Raw genomic sequence first — 22,521 nt, forward strand, 5'->3', positions numbered from 1 at the left:
GGGCTGGTCAAAGGGTTTCCCGTTGGTTCCTGGGAGAATACTAGCAGAAGCAGCTGACACAAGTGATATGTGTGCATGTGGTTTCTTTGGTATAGCTAGCACATTTATTTGTTGACAGTTAATAGTTGTCAGCTTCTTGGGCAACTCTTCCCTTGTAATTTGTAAGAAACTATAGAAAATTAAACATGGCAATGTGCTGGTTTTAATTGTAATTGGAAGGCAGAGACCGAGTACTATCTTAAATACTGACAAGGCATTTAAGATGTAATTGCAGTTATAAATGATTATTTTGTATTTAATTTTTTTCATTTTTAGTTTATTAAATGCACAGTTATATCTCCAGAGTGCATGAAATACTACTTAATCCACAGATAACTTCTGAACATTTATCTACAAAGAGGTTTCCTTTCCCGTGCTTGTGTAACAAGGCCTTACCCTGTTGTTAACGCAAATATACGAGGAAAGCTTACTATTTCCTTGTGCTCTATCTGTAGACAAACAATTCAGATATTGCGAGATCATGGGTAAAATTGTGCTTCAGAATGGAGGACTCTTCGCCTAGAATGTCTTATGATATCTGTGTCTGAACATGGGTTGCTGGAACTGCAGCTGCGCTCAGTTACAGCATGCTTTCTCAAATGGATGAGACTCAAGAGCTTTACAAGTGAAAATCAACACCCTGATTTCTCTCAGAAGGTAGTACAGAAGTGATGTTGTCAGTCAAGAACTGGCAATAACATGTTTTTTCTAAAACTAATTCCTCAAGCAGACAGGTAGCTGCATGTCACACCACCTGAAGCTTTTGTGTGGCATCTCCTAGTGAGGTCTTCATGAGATGTGTTGTGGCAATGAGTTACTCAGGTTGCAAGGGTATGGAAACTAGTGAGATTCATCTTCATGAAAAATGGTAAGGGGCACTTTACAAAGGCAAAGTACATTTCTGTTGCTACCATAGTGTCCAGTAGCAGACAGGAAATTTTTATAGCCTTGCTTCTTGTCAAACAAATGCTTTATGGAGCCCATCAGGTTCAACCTGAGGAGGAACTGCCCTTCAGTACCTTCTGGAGTCTTACTGACAGTGCTCTAATAATACCATTCCCTTATGTCTAGCAGAGTCTCAAAGTCATTGTGCTGTATAAGTCAGATAGGTAATAACTCGACGATATGTCTTCCATGCATTTGATGAAACTGCGTCTTGTACCATTGAGCTGTCTTCAGTGGGAGACTAATATGGCCATTAGATGTTTACAGGTGATGTAGCACTAGGGTGCTCTAGGCAAAAGCTCTACTAAGGTCAAAGGTCAGGTTAGTCATGTAACAAAAAAAAAAAGGGTGTGTGTGTGTGTGTGTTTAGAAAAAAAGGAAGATAATTCTTCCACTTTTATTTGTAGATTTTCTGAATCGTCCATCACCCTCTGTGGATATCACAGAGCATGGTGGCATGGACTCAGAGACAGAACTTATCCGCTATGATTGCCAGGTTCATAGATGTGGGTAGAAGACAACTGTTAAGATACTTGGTATGCGAGCAGAGGACCAAAATGTACAGAAATGGATCTTGTACATCTTCATAAAAAAATGAATTCAATTAATTGTCTCAAAACTACACTGTCATGAGTTTTTGCAGTGACAGTCTTCAACCATAGTATCAGAACTTTGCCATTACAATGGACTGGAACTGTTGAGAAGAAATGGGTGGACAGTATTTCCAAACATGCTGAATCCAATCTGACTACAATGCACTCATTGGTTGATCACCTGGTTATAATGGGGCAACATTGGGAAACACAGAGTTTCTATTGAAAAACCTGTGTTTTGGGATGCAAATACATTATTCTCCAAGTATAGTGGTTAGCTGGAATAATGTAATTTTTATTAAGCCCTGAAACATCTTTCTGAAACGCCTAACACAGCATCATATGTAGCTGTACCTAGGACATGCACAGGATTGAGATGATTTCTGGCCTTTGTTGATTTTTTCTTTGAAGATACTTTGTATTTAAGATTCCAAGGAAATTATCCAAGGATAATTATTTTATTTGGAATTTGGAATTTTAATTACAATTTTTTTTTTTTAAGACACTGCGCAAATTTAAACATAAAATATATGTTATCATATAGGCAACCTAATAGTTTATGTGAATTGTTTAATATGTATATCAGAACTGTGTTATGTTTGGCTATCTCATCTGTAGATGTTAGTGTTGCTACTTCACTATGGCATCAGAAAGATCTTTTTAACACTGGAAGTAGTGAGCTATGTGACAAGACACTGTCCTAAAATGTTACTGAAGACCTAAGGTGTGAATGTGCTGGCATTTGAGCAAATATGTGAACAGAAGTCTGAGAGAAGGATGTTTAATTACTGATTATGAATATGTTAGTAAAAACCCAGCAAGGAAATCAGGAAAAGTTAATCCTGATTGTAAGAAAGTCCATATGCATACTGTTAAATTTTCTGTTCGGGCTTCAGACCTAAGGATTAACTGAGAATGTGCACAGTGCACACAATCAGATATTAACAGTCTAACAATCTGAGTGAAGTTATGTTACAGCTATGATAGTGAATACAACTCATCTGTGGCTTTGGACACGTGAGTGGATTAATCTGTGGCAGTTCAATTAATGGTGTGAATTAAAAAGCTGGAAAATGTTACACAAATCTGAAAATCAAATTAACCTCCAATCCAACAATAGAAAAATGTATACTGGCATAAATGGGGGCTAAATTTGCCAGATCTCCATTGTGTCTGCTTCTTTCTCTCACCCATTTTCAAATGCACAGCTTGTTTATCTAACACAGCTGCGTCCGTGTAACTTGCTTGAGGTTTACGCCTCAGGCATCATCCCTCTGTTTGTGAATCCATCACATAGACATATTGATGCCCTAGTTGATGGTAACAGTTGATTTTTCACCTGTAATGCATTTGTCTTTAATAATATCTTCATGGAAAACTGGAACTAAAACCTAGAGTTTGTTTTAAATAAGGAAAAAATGAATTTATATTAAATGATGTGCCATAAATACTTGCACTTGTAATTCAAGTGGATACTGTACAAATAGATATGTAATTTCTACTCTAAAATGTCTTTTGACATAACTACAAATGTTAAAAGGAGAACAAGTCACAGAAGTTATTTCTAGCTGCAAAAGTTAAAAGGAGAACTGGTCACAGAAGGTACTTCTAGCATCCAGTTCTCAGTAAGATTGTGAATTGACAGGTTCAGAGAGCTACTTCTGACCAGAGGGTTTCCCTCTTCGCACTGAAAACTTAAAGCAGGACAAAGAACTTGAGACATCTGAGAGAACCAATGTTCTTGAACTTGTGCCACTATCATCTACCACAGTTCAGAATCTAGACCTTTATTTCAAAAGCTTTTAGTTTTGTGTTTGCAAAGAATGTGAATTGAGTATAAGCCAATGTAGCCATGTCAGTGTCACTCTGAAGACAGGTCTAGGCAATAACCGAGACAATTATGTGATCTGTTTATTTAGGACTATTTTATGAACTTAAGCTGTAAACTAACCATGATAACTCGAATATTAGTTCTGTTAACAGTTTCACTGTTCACTGCATGCAAGAAAGAGAAGTATGGATGTTTCAGAAGCTTTTTCTTATGAGTGACATTTATGTAAAGAATCTGGGCGAGTATGAGGCTGTTTTTCATAAACTCTGTTTTCAAATGTAGCACATCCAGGAAAAATACCGAAGTTTCAAGAAAATATCATGTGTACCATTTCCCGTGACAAGCTATGTCAAAGTGAGGACCTTAGTTCACATCTGAAAGACAGCTAGGATTGTTGAAGAAGAATGATATATGTAAAAGTCCCCATAGGTATGTGCTTACCTACAACTGAGGCTAGTTAAAAACTTAAATACAGGAAATTTTGGTATGGGGGGAGAAGTCAGGTCCTTAGACGTGGTACACCAGGCTCTGCCTTGTGTGTACTTATCCTTCCTATTACCTTGTTTGCTGAGCAGTAACACCTGAACAGTTACTGCAATATACAATATTTGACATTACTTCAGAATTTTTTAAAAAATGTTATGTTACAAATATGAAAACAGAAGTAAAGCCCTTGGAAAACAATAGATGTTAGAGATTGCAAAAATAAAAGCAGAATAAATCATAGAGTGCAGTCAGAAGATACTTGGTAGGATGTGACAATATGCAATAAAATTGTTAAGAGGCAGGTAACTAGGTTATAATTGCATTTAAAATCTAATGTGCAGCCAGAGTCTGAAATGTTGAAACCATAAGAATTAAACTTACTGAAGTAATGAGTTTTCTGTTTTTTTACTTCAGAGTTTTTATTCTTCTGTTTAGAGGTTGCAGACCTCAGCTTCACTGCATTGTGTCTGCACTCAGTTTTACAAGTAGGACAGATGTGGAACAATGCCTACTATTTAAGAAGACATTAAAAAAACAGAGAAGAAATAGACATGTAGACACTTGCTTGGTTACAAATCACATTGACTAAAATCACTGAGCTTCCCCCTGTATGCCAACAAGGACAGGATTTCACCCTCAGTTTGGATGAAGTAGGTGATATACCGCACTGCTGTTATGTATCGCACAGGGGAAAACATGGTTTACATGAGAATACCCTATAAGTATATTCCTTGCCTTATAACTTGGCAGGGAAGGGGTTTTCTTATTCGGAGCATATCCACAAGGACTAAGCCGGAGTCCATGTGAGCCATTGCATTCCTGTTGACCGGTATCACTAAGGAACCTTAGAAGGTGATAACATTCCTGTAAATCGTCCTGGTCTCCAGCTGTGTCCTTCTAATTCATTTGAGTCTGGCTTTGGAGACAGAGCTGCTTTTGGAAGCTGATGACACTGGCTGTTCTAATCCATAAACTGCCTGGAAGCTTCTTTCTTAGTTTTTGATAGAGGTTGGTCATTTTGGTAAGGGATTCTCAGTTGCTTTTGTGATATTGTTAGCATACCACATGAGCTAAGGCTCCTAAGGTAGCCCTGTGGTCACAGGCCAGTGACTCCATGTAGGAGCTACCAGACACCACTGAGAGGTGGTGGTCCCTCCAGCAGGTTGTGTGGACAGCTGAGCTGCCAGGGCAGGGGAGGGGGCTTGCACCTCCCCAGAAACATATTGAAAAGCCCATCCAACATAGAAAGCAGGACTTAATGACAAGAATTTCAGTGTTTTTAGAGAAAAGCTTGTCATAAGGCCCACCTGTTTTTCTGACGGTTTTCCCCACAAATGGTTCAATCTGTGTCATTGCTCCCTTACCTACAACAGAGCCTGTTTTATTGCAAGACTGAGATATCTTGAGTTGAACTCTGTAGAACTTGCAATCAGCGAGTGAGGATACTTGCCTCTCAAGTTTTGGAGTGTCTTGTGTCTTGTATGGACAATTTATTTTAGGTAACTCTTAGCAAATTTCTGCATTTAAGTTAGTTAAAATTTTCATTTTGTTCTAAGGCAGGTGGAGTCAGATTTCTTGGGACCAAGACACTTGTTTTTTAAAGGCTGGCAGGCCTTTAAAATAGAGTCCACAAAATGCAATTCCCTAAACTACTGCTAAGATAAATCTCAAAGAAAGTGGACTGACAGGTACTTAGTATATCACTGTTTGCTGTTATAGAAAGACGTAATTTGTGTTCTTGAGGGAATACCTCTGTAATAACTGAGTGGGTTCTCCACTTATGACCCCTTGGTCATGTAAACATGCAAGAAAGTGCTCAGCTAACTTTTAGGCCACATTATTATCTAGAAATTGTCTTGTATATATTCTGCCACATCTCATTTTCATTTCAAGTACACATAATAAGGGAGATCTATCTAACTGCTAAGTTTCACCTAGTGAATAAAATGTAATGTAGCATGCCAGTTATTTGGGGAAGTTGTGTTATTTGCAAAATTTTTGTCATTCCTTTAAATCCATGCTGCTTTCTTATTTTGAAGCTACTTTGACAGCTGACATTTCTGTTACTAGCGTCCTAGTAGTAACTTCTCAGCTTATGCAACTAGAAACATGAATGAAAATGTAGATACCACCCAATTTCTGTATTAGCAAGATCTTGGGATTCCAAGGCTCTTCTGTCCCCTGCTCCAACACCTCCTAAACATACAGTTATCTTTAGGGGGTGACTTTCCTTCGTTTAGAGAGGTAGTTTGTTGGCCGCTTCTCATTAGTGTGCATTTTTACTGTTATTTTTCATTGTAAGACTTTTGATTTTAGAAAGTAAAATAGTCTACTAACTGATCAATGTTCCTATGAATACAAGTTTGGTCTCCTTCTCACATTTTCTATTGTTTTCTTCTAGCTTAGTTTTAGGTGTCCTAAAGAACGAGAGTCTCCCTTGAGGGCATTTGCAAAGTCTAGTAGATCATACTGCCAGGAAGTTTCTCCTGCTATTAATTTTAAATTTCCTCCTTCTCAATTTCATTCCATTACCCTGAGTTTATACTTCCTGTACTTTCCAAGTAATTCCTTCCTCTTCTGTGTGTTTATGCTCTGCACATACTTGCAGTAATTGTCTCAGCCAGTTATTATTTCAATTACCATAGTCATGCTTACCTCTGTTAACCTTTCCTTGTATCAGTTGAATCAGGTTCTTTTTCAACCCACTTCTTTACTCAGATTATCTCAGATTTGACTCAGATCCTTCTGATATTAAGATTCCCAGTATATTTTACTTTGTATGGCTGTATTTTAAAATACCTATGATTCACAGAACACAGAATCACTTTAAGACAAATGTTAATCACCCGCTGTTGAAAAAACTATTTACTACTTGCTAATTTTTACTGCAAGTTATTTACCATTGGAGTATTTACAGTCATGCAGAAAGCCTAAGACATGTTTAAGCCCTGGATAAACATATACATTTACCAGTCAACATTGCCAAATTCAGATGTGCCTATATGCAAAATTAGCATATTATCTTGATGACCACAAGGTCATAGGCAGACTACTTCTTGTATCTATGAAATAATTGTCTTTATTATGCTCTTGACTTGCAAAGTTCCCATGATTAAACATTGCTGTGTTTTTGGTAGGCTGCTTTTGGCCAGGTGTTATGACATATGCATTATAGTATATTGCATCCTAACCCTCTCCCTCCACTCCCAAATGTGGACTATTGGTTAGACTTCCAGTATGCATAATCTCTGTGGACAACTGCGTGCAAGTCTTGGTTATGCTCCAAGCCAGTGCAGTATGGCATGTGAAAACAGAGGTTCTGCATCATTTGTTTGCTCTTAATACTTCATACATTAGGGCCTGTGCCTGGTCAGTTTAATCCTGCTGTCATGGGATTTACCGTGGTTCACAGCCACAGTGTGAACAGTAAATATATTTTGACACAATTTGATGCATGCTGCATCCAGAAAGAAAGAAACTTACCAAAAAGTACTGCTACGTAAGCATGTAATACCTATCTGAGGAGGGATATGCCTGCTGAAAATACCTCATAGAAATTCATAGCTTTGCTAGAACGGCACATTCCAAAACACAGGTGATGGGCATTCTGGAAAACCCCAAGATAGGTGGGTAGGTTCCTTAAATGCAATGTGTATATTTCACAAGCCATTCTTTTGGTTTTGTTTTGTAGCCTAACAGCAGTGGTCAAGTAGTAGGGAAAGTGCCTGGCCATTTTACTCCAGTTTTGGCACCCTCTCCCCATCACAGTGCGGTGCGACCTGTGACCCTGACCATGACAGATACTAAACCCATCACTACATCCACTGAAGGTGAGGCATCTTCACCTACAGCAACCAGTAAGTATTTCTTTAGGAAACAAAAAATGTCCATCGAAGATTCAATATGATTTCAAATTAAGGCCAGAAAAAGGCGCCTTTTCCTACTATTTGACCAAGTGAATGCTCATCATTTTAGATGGAGAGCAAATGTGATCTGACTGCAGAGCTTTTCCTCCCTAAATTTCAACCAGTTCATCATGTTTCCACATGTTTGTGACATGACAACCAAAATGTGAGGGAAAAGCCTGCATATTTGTCCACTGTTCAAGAAAAAGGAAATACGGTTGTTCATCTAAGGTGGACATTATTAAGACATTGAGAAGCACGCCCAGACAGCAAGGTTTTACAATGACTCGCAGACGGAACCCCAGAGATTGGATAATTTGCTCCTCAATGAGCTTTCCTACAGAAATCAAGCCTTGTTACAACGCATACTGAATCCGAGCTATGACAATTGCATATTGATATAGGTTGTGTCGTTTTTAGCAAAACCAACTGATTCGGCAAAGGAAAACTTTAATTCCGTGTCGTTGCTGCAATAGATGGTAGATCCATGGTTGTTTATTTTTTTTTTTAAATAACCCTAATATTGTTTTAATCTTTTTATTACTATATAGGACCATATTAATTATCCTATTATCTTCAATGGAATTGCTGTTTTGGGTATAAGAGCAAAAGTGTTACTATGTGTAGGGTAATTTCTTCTCTTGCAAATCCTCATATTATGCTTAGTGATACAGATTGTTGCTTTTTAAGTACTTTCTGTGTTTCTGTTGGCTTTGGACTTGAGATAGCCAGTGTTACCAATATTTATCAGTGGTGAAGACTTCTAGGAGACAATTCTAAATATAAACTTGGAAGAAAGCTTACCAGTCTTTAAAAATATTAATGTCTGTAGGGTCCATTACATTAAAATGACTTGCTTTAGGCCTGTTTAGTATTTGAACTGTGAATTCAGTCCCTAACTTTTAGTCTGTTGTTAACAGAGACCATAAAATGTGTGTTTCTTAGGTGTTGTACTATTTTGAATCTTTTCATTAGAATGTGAACAGAGATGAGTCTCAGATGCATAGGGGTGGCCAAGATGTAAAGGAGGAAAACTGGTTATGCCTTTATTATGAAGGGATTAGTAACTTTTGGGCAAACTGTTGTTTAAGCATAAACAAATAATTAATGGATAGATTTATGGAAGTATTTTAGCTATTCTTTTAGCGTAGCAGAAGTTTTGTTGAAAGGTAATAGAGTGTCTGTGCATCCTCCCTGGTGGCTTGTCTTACAGTTCTTACACCTTTTTAAGAACAGTCAGTTTTAGCAGCAAGCAAAATTTGCCCTAAACTTTTGATCCAGAATAGAAGACTGAGAAAAGTGAGTTCATGTACATTTTCAAGTACTCATGGTTTCATTCTGTGTCCTATTTGACATGGTCATGCCTGGCCTAAATAGCTGTCTCAGATGAAGTCAGGGTTTATAACAAAATGGCAAAAAGAACAAATACAGTGTCAGAACTGTGCTGGAATGTTTTCCAGTAATATGAGCGTATTATTCATCATTACAGGGAAGCATACCTAATTTGTTCATTGTGCTATTACTAAAGGAAAAATCTAGACTATATTTTCAAATGAAGTTGGTACCCAGTTTCTCATGTAATTCATTGGAACTTGGTTACCTGAGTTCTCTGTGAACCTGAGAACATCTTTAGATCTTTGAAATCAGGGCTCCTCATGATTCCACAGCAGTGTGCAAGTAACTTTTTGCCTAAGATCCAATGCCTGTCACTACAGCATATAAATAATAATAAAATGTATGCACAGATTTTATTTGCGTGTGCCAGTTTGTATATGAGATAGCATATAAATGCTGTATATTTGGAGTGTTACGGTTTTCAGAGCAGTGCAGGAGTCTTATCTGCTTTATAAAGCCTTTTGAAACTGGATTGGTAACTGTAAGAGCAAATAAGTGAAGCAACAGAGATTACTGATGAAGAAAGTAGCAAAAAATGAGGGGTCATGTCCTGCTGATACATGAATTGTATATGAATACATATAAACTCTATTATCAGTTAAAACAGACCTGCCACACAGAGTGCTAAAGTTAACTTCACAGGAAAACCAAGTCTAAAAATATTTTAAGGCATAGTTTTACTTTTATTTGCAGTAACTGACTGATTGGTTCAAAATATATATAGCTAAAATATGTGTGGCCAACAAGTTATTGCTATTATTCAATCTGATGAGAAGAAAACGGCAAATGATTAGCACTGCTTTTCATTCTGAAGTGGAATAGCAGAATTGTTTGGAATGAGAAAGAACAGCAGGCTTTGCAAATATTTGGGGAGTCCTGTGACCTCCACCAAAATTTCCATCTAGTAACTGATTTTTATTACGGTTTTTCAGTAAAACCTGTTTACTGTATAATTTAATGGATTTAATTTGCTTGTATTTGCTGTGTGACTATAATACTAACAGGCCAATTCAGTAAGTACTCCCATCTAGCTCCTCACTGGCATCCTCGTTTATGTCTGTTCAATTTCAGTAGTTTTGTTTTGTCTGCCAGCATGTTTCCAGGTTGTGATGCTACAAATTGCAGTGTGGACATGTCCATGCTGGGAAGCAGAGTAAGATCACCTACCTCTCATGTCATAAGTGCCACCAAAAGCCATGAGGCAGTAATGGTTTTTAGGGATTACTGACAAAGACCAGGTGGGAATGTGACCTACAAGTGAAGGATCTACATCCTGTAACTAATCCCAGCATCACCTACTGTTCCCTTTCTCCTCGGAAATTGATTTCTTTAATCTCTAGCAGGCAGTAAGAAACTTCCTTAAATTGTCCCCCTGGGAAAATATGTGTCCTGATGCATAGGCGAGTAGAATATTTAATATTATATTGCACAGTAAAAATTACTTTCCTTCTCCTGAAAATACTAATCAGATTGCATCCTATTTCCAAAGGCCTGTAAAGATTCATTTTGTGCCACATAGGAAACTGAACTTTTGATTCCAGTTTTTGTTCTTTTACAGTTTTGATGATGGGCCTTCATGGCAGTAAGAATGATAAGTGTGCACTAATATTTTCTCTTAACATTGTAATCTCAGTGATTTCACTGGTGCCTTAGATGGGTGTAATGGAAATGAGAATTTGTCTCATGATACCTTCAAACACATACCTTATTAAATCGCTTTAAAAAAATTAATGTATTAATCAGAGGAACTTTTATTTAACAAAAAGTATCATTATGATTTACACGTGCAGCTTCCATTGAAGTTTATAGGAATTTACGTATGCCTTTCCAAATCTGGTCCAATTTTTCTTTTGCATTCTATTAATGTTTAAATAAAGGAGAAACACAGACACATCCTATATATTGCAAAATCATAACTCTGGATCTCATATTTGTACTGTACCTGCACAGGGTAATAGTTATGGTAGGTTGGTATTTTTATCAATCTGTTTTGTTCTTCCTTAATCAGCCTACACAGCCTCAGGCACATCCCAAGCCAATCGATATGTGGGACTAAGCCCAAGAGACCCATCCTTCCTACACCAGCAACAGGTGGGCAAGTTTCACATAGGTGTAATGATATAGAGAAGCTTTTGCAATATTACCTTCCTACATGCTGCCACTGTTATCTTCAATTAGACTGGGATCCTAATGGTTTCAGTAGTTGTCATCTGAAGATGAAGTTTTTTCAAAGCAAAAGTGAACCCTTTAAGAAACATCAATTTAGCATATGCTTTATTTCTTAGATTTGTGCCATCTTAAGGAACTTCTAATCATAATTCTTCCAATTATTTTATCTTTCAAGAGATCATGCATGTAATCTTTAATAGGATTTTAGGAAAGAGAATGAGGTGTATAAGGAACAAACTACTAATTTGAAAATCAGTTTAAAAAGTAAGCAAAATTTCCAAAGCATAAAGTCCAGCTTAATATTTTCAATCTGTTTTGGTTTTTTGTCTGCCCAGATGTTTAAGCCTACATGTCTTCATTTTCATTCTAGAAGATGAGTTATAAAACCAAATTCTCAGTGCAACACATAATCATTTCTATTTTAATATGTTTAAACTGGTCTGCTGATTTCAAACCTGATAAAACCACGTTTTTGTTCTAGTTTCTTAAATCATTTATGTTTCAAGTAGCATTTTAAATTTCACATCTCATTAATGCTGTAAATTTAATGCAAATGAAGTGTTTACCCAAACTGTGAAAATATACGGCTGAGATTAATGATGGTTTACAAACAAATTAGCTGCAGTCAGTAGCAAGGCCATGTATGTACAGAAATGCTACATTGCTAGTAACAGGAATGAATTCAGACCCTTTAGAACTTTAACATATTTTATGATGTGTGTTTGTGTTGCTTCTAGATCGTAACAGTAGAAGACTTTGAAATTAACAGCATGTAAAATGTTACAAGGAAAAAAGCTGAATGTGGCAGTAAGAAAAGGGCTGTTAAATAGTCCTTGGTATTTATTGTGCTGTATTTTTTCTCAGGATTGGGTTTCTGTCAACAGTTGGTACACATGTCTGTTTCATTTTCTAGTAAAACCTACCTGTTCTGTGTTTGCTGAGATATAGGTAAATTGTGCTTCATCTGGAACTCCCTATCCCTACCCACTCCCAGGGCAAGGTGGCAGTATGTCCGTTTTAAAGGTCACCACATGCAGAGTTCAGAGAAAATCGTAAAGATGTTCGTTTATTCAAGATAGTTGATTCTTTGCCAACTTTTTTTTTAACCAGTGAGACCTAACTGGAAACATCTGTACACTTCTATGAAAATACCAAATGACAATTAGTGGTTTTGCTAACCATACATTTTTCAGTAAATTTTCTGGTGTACTGCTTTTTTTTAAACCTCTCAAAGGTTGTATTTTGCAATGTGTTATAATTACTATAACATGGTTCTTTTAAAAAGACATAACAGTATATATTTATTGTATTTTAAAACACACACAAAGTCTCTTCATTTAAACACAGTGCCCGTAATTTCTGGATTTCTTTTCATGCAATGTTTTTACATAGTATCCTTTGAAAAGTCTCTGACATCCAGTTAATTTAGGGATGTGCAATAAGATTCTTTTTTTTTTTCCACTACGTGTTTTTAGACACAGTTTTTTCTGCAACTTTGCTACTATTTAAGCCAACTGGACCTTCTTCCAAGTTCATTGAAAGAGTTACAGACTTCTTGTCAGATGCCAGAAGGTAGTGGCAGCACACTTAAATTTTCTCTTTGCTGAGTTTATGACAAGTAAATCACAAACTTCATATCTCATGCATCTTCTATATACCCTTGGCTTTGTGTAGGTGGAAATTTGGAGATTTCAGCAGTATCATAGGAACACAAAAGTGAGAAGGATCTCAAGGGTCATCACAGCCTTTGGTGTTTACATGCACTGTGTTCTATATTCCCTTTCATGGTAAAACGGGTGGCCAGATGGCTTAAGGGGAAGGGGAAAATAAATTAGGTCTCACATACACTTCATAAACAGAAAAAAATCTTCAATGCCACTGTGTGAAACCAATGTTCTTCTTTCTAAAGTGTATTGCTTCGTAGTCTCCTTATATTGATTCAAGAGCGTCAGTTGATGACCAGTGAGCTATGTAGTAAATTTAAAAATTGTGTCATATTTTAATCTTTGCTGTGACTTCTCTATTCTTTTCTAGCTTATGCAGTGGACATATGTGTAGGCTTGCCTGAGTGTGTTTGCAGGTGTGTGTGTGTGTGTATTATGCATACAAATACATACAAAATTAAGGAACAGTATGTACTGCTGAAAGCATTTGAAAGAGCAGAATACTTGAACACCAAAGCTTTTTCAGTTGGATAAATATGAATATATAAGTGCATATATATAAAAGTTTCTAATTAATTAGTTGCCTTCACTCACTTAAATCCTAAAGGCATCTCTGAGATGACAGTGCAGTATATATATGTATTACCCACAAAGTGAGGTAGAGCACTGAGATTGTCTAAACAACTTTAACAGAGCAAAGGTTATCCTTGGTAAGGCAGAAATGAGATTGATTTACTATGTCCTTTCATTACTTTACAACAATTTAAAGGAGACCACTCTTCTTGTGTCAGATTTTAAATGCATTTGGTTTAAAGCAGCCCATGATGAATGAAAAGAAAAATCAAGGGGTACATGAAATAAAGGCAATCAATCAATTCGTATTAGTGGAGAGAAATTCTAAATTAGAAAGCCAATGGTTTTAGTTCCAGAGAGGTCTTTTAAACATTCACCATACCCTATAATGCCCATTGACCCCTCAAGAATAAATATTGTCACCGGTACATTTTTTACTTCATTGGAGGCGTCTTTATGAAGATTTATTCTCTCTGGTTATGAGAAATATTGGCATGTACCATTGAGTACTTCTTGTTGATGTTAAAAAGAACTGTTATGTAGCCTGTTTAAATTACAGTGACGACAATAAATGTAGAAGTTATACACGTGTTTTGCAACACGCACTTACATGGAGTCTTTTGACAAAGTGATAGTTTGCTAGGACTTCCAGTAAAGAATTTATAGCACAACCTACCCACAATGCTCACATTTAGATGGGAAACACTGAATACAACTTCGAAAGTGTATGGTAGCACCAATGGGAGCAGTTTTGTTTTTTTTTTTTTTGATCTGGATACTGTGAAAAATATGCTGTTACATGCATTACTTAGTGTGTTACATTCATAGTTACGATGACAAGGTTCTAATGAGGAATTAAAACCATGCAGTCCACTTTTTTTCTGCAACTGCTGATGGGTTTTGCTGTTACCTGTGTTGAAATGCCAGGTGTTTCTGTACTGTAATATGAATAATTACAAAACATATCTCTTCCTTCAGTGGCATCTAGAGAGTCACATATATCATATCATTTTGTTGTAAAAAAGTCATGTCAGCCACCTGCCAACTGTCTATTACAAATTGTTAATGACTGCTTGGTTTGCTTTTCTTGATTCAGCATCAGCTGCTGAGAGTTGTTGGGCATTGATAATGAAACTGCAGGGAAGGCACCATAGGAAAGAGCAAGGAAAGTGGTAACAGCTAGTACCTGAGTGAGAGTTTTTCTTAATTTGACTGTTGGTGTTTGGTGAGATTATTTTATGAAGTCCAATCTAGTATTCGGTGGTCATCATCTGTGCTGAGAAACATCTTAAATGAGTCATGCGTAAAAGAAAGGTTGGATAATCTTCATAAATATATAGAGGCACCTTCTTTCCCCTTTCTGTGATTTGCAGCCACTGAAGATCTGTGGTTTCTAAGCCTAGACTAGAGGAAAAAGCAACAGTTTAAGGAAACTCAATCAATTCAATATTCTACAAGTGGACACAGTCCCTTGCCAGATTCTAGTTGTGTCTCCATTCTTTTGGCTGAATAATTTTAAATTGAGAGATCATTAGTTCACTAACAAAGTCTTAATGACCGGAATTCTTATCGTTATATGACAGCATTTCTGTAGCCTCCTTGTGTTACTGTTTTTGACTTCATGAATTTATTATGTTCTGGAAATGACAGACACTTAGAGACAGGTTGATGTTGGTTTTGGCTATAAAGCTATAATGTTTCCAGAAATACTAGTCATGCACTTTACCTGTGTAAACAATATAAACAGTTACGGTTGGATGGATAGTCGGATGGATGGTTGGATGGATGGATGGATGCATGGATAGACAGATGGATGGATAGACATTTGTATTTATTGCAAATAGAGGTGAATGGTTTCACAAATAAAAATACTTCTGTTGGAATGAATGAAGTAACTTACCAGCTTGCTTTCTTGGCCATTTATTTAACCTTAATGCACCTTGCAGCCTTGTATGGGTGATTCTAGTTTTAATTAGAAAATATAAATAAACGGGATAGCTGTTGAGGTCTGTGAAGACAATGACTTCTAGAACTTTCCTGTCTGTTACAGTAAGCTGTGCTAACTAATGCTGGCCCATTTACACAGGAGCTAGTGAACCCTTCCAGTCTTTGCACTGATTAATACAATGGCATAATTTTCAGTAGAGCTTAGAGTTTCTGGGTGTGGTGTGTGGTATGTACGATTTTCACACAGCTTTGACATTTATGAGTGAGACGTTTGCTGTGAACGTAGTAATAAGAAACACTTCAGGTCTCTAAAATGTGAAATCAGAAAATTGTAGATAGCTTTTTATTTCCTACACATCAATCTGCCCTGTGTCTTTGGTAGGAAGTTGTTCTTACCAGATGCATCCTTTAGTTAATGAATTGCGCAGTTCAAAATGGAGTTCTGTTCATACCATTCATCATGGAAATTGTGAACTGAAATGCCCACTGAATACAGAGTATCTGTTCGCAAAATGTTTGGGGTGGATGTTGCTTTTGCTTTCAACAGCAGACTGAAAGACGAACAGAAGTCGACTCTTAAACAGAACTTCTCAGTAAAGCCAGGAAACAGGTTATCAACACTTAGGCTGTTCTTATTGTGTCCCTTATCATAATTGACCATTTGACGTAAAACTGGGTCATATGACAACCAGGGAGGTATGTAAATGGATAAGAGGTCACCTTTCACATATGCTTGCTTGAAAGGAAACACATTTAAAGGAAGTTTCAGTCAAAACAATGACAATATGCAAATGTTAAGTTTTATGGGTTTTTCTCAACTAACACAAGCTATAGCACAGTCTCCTATTACACTTTCCAAAATACATATCTACTTTCACAAGGGATCACAGAAGTTTGAAATTAATGTTAGTCTTCAACTCTTTAAATAAAATAATACAAAATCTGCTTAAAATTTAACCCACAAAAATTATTCAGACTATGATTAAAGATTGAGCTCTTGACTATGTGTTTTCAATGCACGTAGGATTCGTATACCTAAAACTCTGCAGGATGGTTGCGCTTGGAAGGTGCCCAGTTTAAACTGAAAAAGCAACTATAGAGAAATCCAGCTCTTGGGTAGAACTTCACACCAGTACCTCTCACAGCACTGGGAAGTGCAAACCAGAATCACTTTCCTGGTGTTTTACAGAGGGCAGAACAGGAGCAGGAAGGTGGATGACTTTTAGGCAGGTGGAAGAGTTAGAAGAAGCATTTGTTCCACTGCTCTGCTTCTGCCTGGACCTTTAGTGCCTTCCCATGACACAGCTGAAGCAGGCAAAGGAGTTGCCTGCTTTCCCTGGAGAAGCACTTACAGGGGCTTTGTGCTCTCTGCCACTTCATGGGTGTAGCAGTGGGGACATACCACAGGGATGAGAGGCTGCTGCAGCTCAGGGAGCAGCTGGGCGGCCTGTGAGGCTTCCCCACCTGCTGCAAGGCTGGGCATCCTTTTCCACTTCAGAACACAGACCCATGTTCTTTCTCTGTGTGTGTAGGTGAGAGATAAATAAAAAAATCATTGGTGAAGTTTTGTGGATAGAAGGTGTTATTGAAGTGGGGTCCACACGGCTTGCCTTGCTGGAAATGACAAAGCCATGGGACTGAAGAGCAGGCTCTGCAACAGGCTTCTAGGAAAGAGTTTTTACCATGTCACATGCCAAATCAGGTAGTTTATTTTGCATTCATAGCCTATCTCTGAGAAAGTAGTGTTTTTCAGCATCTATTAAGTGTCTCTTGAGGACTGTTTCTTAAATCCCTCCACTGAGGATTTCAAGTTTCCTCAGGTCGCCTTCAAACAGTTCCCTGCTTCTCCCTCTCACGTGTTCTGCAGAGAAACGCTTTTAGGCGGCTTACTGTGGGTGGGAGGGAATGAGCCTTCTTGTCTCCAGCTAACACTGCGGTATAAGGACTATAACCTGCCAGAAAGCTTTCAGCATGCTCCAGACAACGTATAGCACACAAAATAATGTACTAAAGTGCCCTACGTACTCCCAAAGCTTGGTACTCCTGTCAGGTCTGTCCCCCAGGCTTTCCCTACTGGGCTGTCTGGACTTTCTCCAAGGGCAATATTCCTGCTGCTGCTGTGAACAGACCGCTTCCATCAAATGGAGCCAGGGCCCGTATAGCTCTTTTAAGATTCTCCAGCCTTTTTACCAAGAAAGTACTCAACATATGTGAAGGATGCAGACGCAGACTTTGAAAGTGATCCTTCTACATACTTTTCAAAGTGTATTTCTAAATCTTAGATATCCTGATCTCTAAGCAGGAGTGATTTGGGAGAGGAAACTTTATGTGAGGCAAAAAAAAAAATATTTTCCTGGCAGGTTAGTTTTTAAAGTCAATATGACAGCTATGTGAGCCTGCTGAGGAGTGTGGAACAATAGTTTCTAACATTGGGAAGGTGATTTTCAGTACAGCTGATGCAGTCCTGAGCCCATCACAGAACCTGCAGTTCTTCAAGGTGTCACTACTGCAAGTATGGCACAGTTAGGTGGTGCAGTGAATAGCACTACAGTTTACACTAATTATAAGTCTGGTGTAGCATGATTCTTCTTACACATATGCGTGTATGTGACTACAACTTATATATAAAATGCACATGTTCTATTATTACCATTACAGTATTTAAATGTAAGTGTATTGAGGTATATATGACTATATAATATGAAGTATGTCATTGCTAACATTCATGAAATAGGTTTGAAAAGCTCTTTGTGGAGCTTTCTTAATGATAAATTTATCACATTAGTTGTACACGTGGAAAGTTTTCATACAGACTGTCTGAAGAATATACTGATTTAGTGCAGAAGCTGATTCACTAATGTGTAATGTGTCAGTCCCTTACTGTTTTCCCCAAATGGCAAATGCAATCAGGTTCTATAGCAAGCTAAGTGTTTGCCAGATTTTTGAGCTAGACCTAAGCGCATAAAATCATTTTGTAACACTAAGTTTGTGATTTTAGCATTTTTTATGGCTCTAATCAGCTAAAGGGCTTTTATTTGTAGATTTCATATTTTATGAAAGAAGAAAAGAAGAGGGGGGTTAACTTTTCAGTCTTGTGTTTCAGCTGGAAGTGAGTTTTTATACCTAAGTTATAAAGATTTAAATTATGCATCTCTATTGAAGATTATGACATTCTTGAGAATTATAGGAGAAATAAATCTACTGTACACTGAGTAAACGAGCTAACATATTTTACTGTCTTCAATATTAAAATCAGGTTTACAATACTGTTTTGTGTAGTGACGAAACCAAATATTTACTTACTCCTTTCTTTAAACATATTTAATGTATTATTCACAGTTACCTCTAGCAAACTTTTTGACTGCATGTTTCCTTTTCTGGTTAATTTCATGTGGTTTAGTCATGCTTTTAATGGCCTTTAGAAGGTCCTTTGGAGTTCTTTAGATAACAAACAAGAAACAATCCTTATGAAAACACCAGACACTAACACTTCCATTTCTCAGACCTTAATAGCAGGAAGCTTATGAGTCTTAACAGTCAGACAGGGTCAGGTTTGCAATATTGTCTTGTCCTCAGCATTTGTATTTTTCAGGAAAAGACTGCAATTAATTGTGCTCCTGTGCAAATAGTTTATTGTAGATTGTTTGTTGTAGCCTGTGCTATCTAAAGACTGTGAAATATGGATAGAGAAAACTGAAATACACAGAATGCAATTAAACTCAGCAACAACATTATCTTCAATTTAGAGTGCTGTATCATACGCAGTGGTATAGCACTTTATATACAGCATGACTATACAGAGGTCAAAATGTATGTTTCTTCACAGGCCAGATAAGTTCACTTTCTTAAACTTAAAAATAAGCAGTATATAATTTCAATAAATCTGCTAACACTATAGAGCAGCTGTTAAATAAACAGAGCTATACAGGGTTGCTTGAACAATCTGTGAAGGCAGAACTGATGATTTGAGGATCTGGGAAGAATTTGTTTCAGCAAACATTTAGTACATTCCTTATTATATTAAAATACAATAAAGTATTTTAAATGCTATTATTCTTAGACTAAAGCAAGATTAGGTCATTTTATCACCTCCTGCTAAGTAATACCACTTTCAGTAACACTAGATTAATAAACTTCATTTACAAAATACCTTTACCCTTCTTAAATAGCAAGATAAGGACATACTGTTTGTTTAATTTGAGCAAATTTTCTATAAATTGCATGTCTTCTATGTTTCACGAAATGCATGCTACAAGATATTGATTATATTTGACCTTTACTTAATACACATTATATAGAGCATTGCTTAGAGAAAACAGCATTTTTATTTCCTTTCTTAAAGTATCTTGCTATTGAATATTAACATTTCCTTTTATTCCAGCTCAGTTTGTAATCTAATAATGGCTAATTGTTATGTGCTAAACACTAGTTACTCTTTTATGCTTTATTAAAAGAGGAGCATATTAAAGTAGCATTATCTTAAGCAAATCTATAGGCATTTATTTCTCAGAATAAGTTTGTTTGTTTTATTTTTTAAAGTTACTTCTTCAGAAAGTAAGGCTTTTGCCATGTACAGTACTAGTTTGCATGTATTCATTTAAGTACTAAAAACTGTAGTACTGCTCGATCCATATCTGACTGCTAGGTTTCAATTGACAGCTGAGAATTTGTGACTGGACCATGAATCAAAACGGCAGGCATTTATACCCCAGTGCCAGTGAGGATACATTGGGAATTACTTGGCAAAGGTAACATTTTAATTATTTCCACCTCTACACCACCTCTAAAAAAGTTGCATTGAGCTACAGTATCTGTTTTAGTGGGCTTCCAGAGGAATATGTGATAGGATTTGATCAAAACACGCGTGTAACATGTCTCACATACATATTCAGGTTGTCTTTAGCGTACGCTGAATTTAGAAACTACCTTATTTAAGCACCTGGAATGACAATGCTTTACTGTCAAATGCAGAAGGTTTGTAAATTGAAGGGAATAGTGATCTTAGGCTTTAAAATTGAAAATGTTGTTTGCAGAATTAAACATTATGTCTTGGGTGGCTCATTAGTTAACACAAAGAAAATGGTGCTGTTGGAGGTATAGATAAGTATAATAATAAATGTCTGAGGTGGTGGTAGTTTTGGACAATGAATAACCATACTAGTCATAGAGTTTTTTTCTGACTAATTGGCTGATGTAGATTTAGGTCACTAACATGTACCTGAAGGTAAGATATAAACCATGTAATTTCTCAGCTAGATAACAGAATAATTGATTTACACAAAATTGATTTATACAAAATTGATTTACACAAATAATGATTTACATAAAAGAGAGTTTTATTCTGTATGAAAAAAAGCAAATAATAAATAAAACCAATTAACCTTTGTTACATTAAAAATTACTCATTATCTTTTACATATCTTGGTATATAATGAATTATGGTAACTGTAGAGGGGTGTGTGTCTAAATAGGTGTGTAAACAAATTGGCACAGTTGTGATATGTCAGTTTTTCACCTTTTTCATGTGCAGGATTATCTGCAACACTCAACAGTTAATGGGGGTTGTACATGTAAAGCCTGCAGGCTGGGAGCCTGTCAGATGAAATATTAGCTACTCACTCTCAAAATAATTTTAAATACTTCTTGAACGTTTGTGTGCACATTAAAGTACACGTACTTATGAGTAGTTTAAGTATGTGTGTGAATTTGAGTGTGTGTATGTGTTAGGTACAAAATTACTTTGGTGCACTGTATTGTAATGTGGTTTACTAGGAGGTTTGGTTTTTTTCAGTATCAACTTGGAAGGTTAATTATGGAATTGGAAAATCAGTGCTATTTACAAATCTGAAGTTTAAATACCTTGAATATTTTTGCCTTACTTTTCCTTTTTGCAAATTTTCTGAAATAATATTTTAAATCTGGAGGAACTGTGGTGGAAAAACAAGGTGTTGTCATTTTTTCCCTTATAGATTAATTGGCACAATGGAAAATTAGCTAATGGATTCATCTCATCTCCTCAGAGGCTGTGATTTATGTTATAAATCCCCATCATGCAGTAATTGCCACAGTTTTCAATGTACTGCCAAGAGTGAATCCAAACTGAGCTAGTATAGCACAGAGAGGGTGATTTATTCTCCCACTACAAAGGGTGTTGCTAACAGGCTAAAGGGTTTTCCCAAGAGGAGTTAGGAAATTATACCACAACTGCCTATCTAGGAATATCCTTCAATGCTTTCTATCAGTCATCACTTGAGCCCTTTCTAAAGTAGTGCCAGTTCATACCAGCTGAAGCACTCTCTCAGTGTTTGCTGAATTCTCTTTTTCAGTACTCGGCACACAAGACCCCTGGGTATAAATTATGAAAAGAAAGGAAAGGGGGAAAAAGATTCCTAGCCAATGACCAAGGAAACTTTGGTGATGCATATAATAAGCACCCTCCATGATCCACTCACCTTCATAGACAAAACTGGTTTGCAGGTTGCTCCCAGAGTTCTGCCTGGCAGTTTGACCCAACAAGCACACAAAAGTGCTGCCAGGTGAGCTTGGGCACAAATTTGCTATGAGCATCTCTTTAGAGGCCTAGGATACACTACTTGGCCTTGAGTTAAACACAGCCTTGGAAGACAAAGAGACAAACTGTTTGTTCTCCCGAAGTTAGATGGCTTTTAGGATTTGAGCTTTGCAATAATACCACATTATTCACATCCCTTGCAGGTAAGACTGTAAGAGAAATGATACCTGCTCAGGCTAAGGAGCCCTTCTAACACTAAAAAAAGAATGTACTGGAAAAGAAATTGTTTCTTGTTGGCAAAGAAATATATTCTAGTCCAGCCAGTAAAGTTTTTGCCCACAAAGTGATTTGGTAAATGTTTGTATGATTTCCTCAAATCTGCAGTGCTCATTTTGATGGTACTTGATCTGACCTTTTACAGCACGCTTTTATGGTTGTTTTAGGTATACTGATTTTTCAGAAA

The 22,521-nt window shown here is 36.8% G+C and overlaps 1 protein-coding gene across 9 annotated transcripts in view; it reads left to right on the forward strand.

Annotated features, from left to right (window-relative positions):
- Positions 1-22,521, forward strand: part of NFIB (nuclear factor I B) — a 270,815-nt gene that overhangs the window by 232,908 nt on the left and 15,386 nt on the right. For 2 of the 9 annotated variants that reach the window (XM_037372713.1, XM_037372715.1), the window contains exons 9-11: positions 7,586-7,751; positions 11,203-11,285; positions 20,207-20,295. The exons of 1 other annotated variant lie outside the window; for it this stretch is intronic. In XM_037372713.1, the coding sequence (XP_037228610.1) occupies positions 7,586-7,751; positions 11,203-11,285; positions 20,207-20,295 (338 nt within the window). The remainder of the gene's footprint in view (positions 1-7,585; positions 7,752-11,202; positions 11,286-20,206; positions 20,296-22,521) is intronic. 6 more of the 9 variants (XM_037372714.1, XM_037372716.1, XM_037372719.1 and 3 more) reach the window with 4 other exon arrangements.

The sequence above is a fragment of the Falco rusticolus genome, chromosome Z (assembly GCF_015220075.1).
Source record: "Falco rusticolus isolate bFalRus1 chromosome Z, bFalRus1.pri, whole genome shotgun sequence".
Classification (NCBI taxonomy): Eukaryota; Metazoa; Chordata; class Aves; order Falconiformes; family Falconidae; genus Falco; species Falco rusticolus.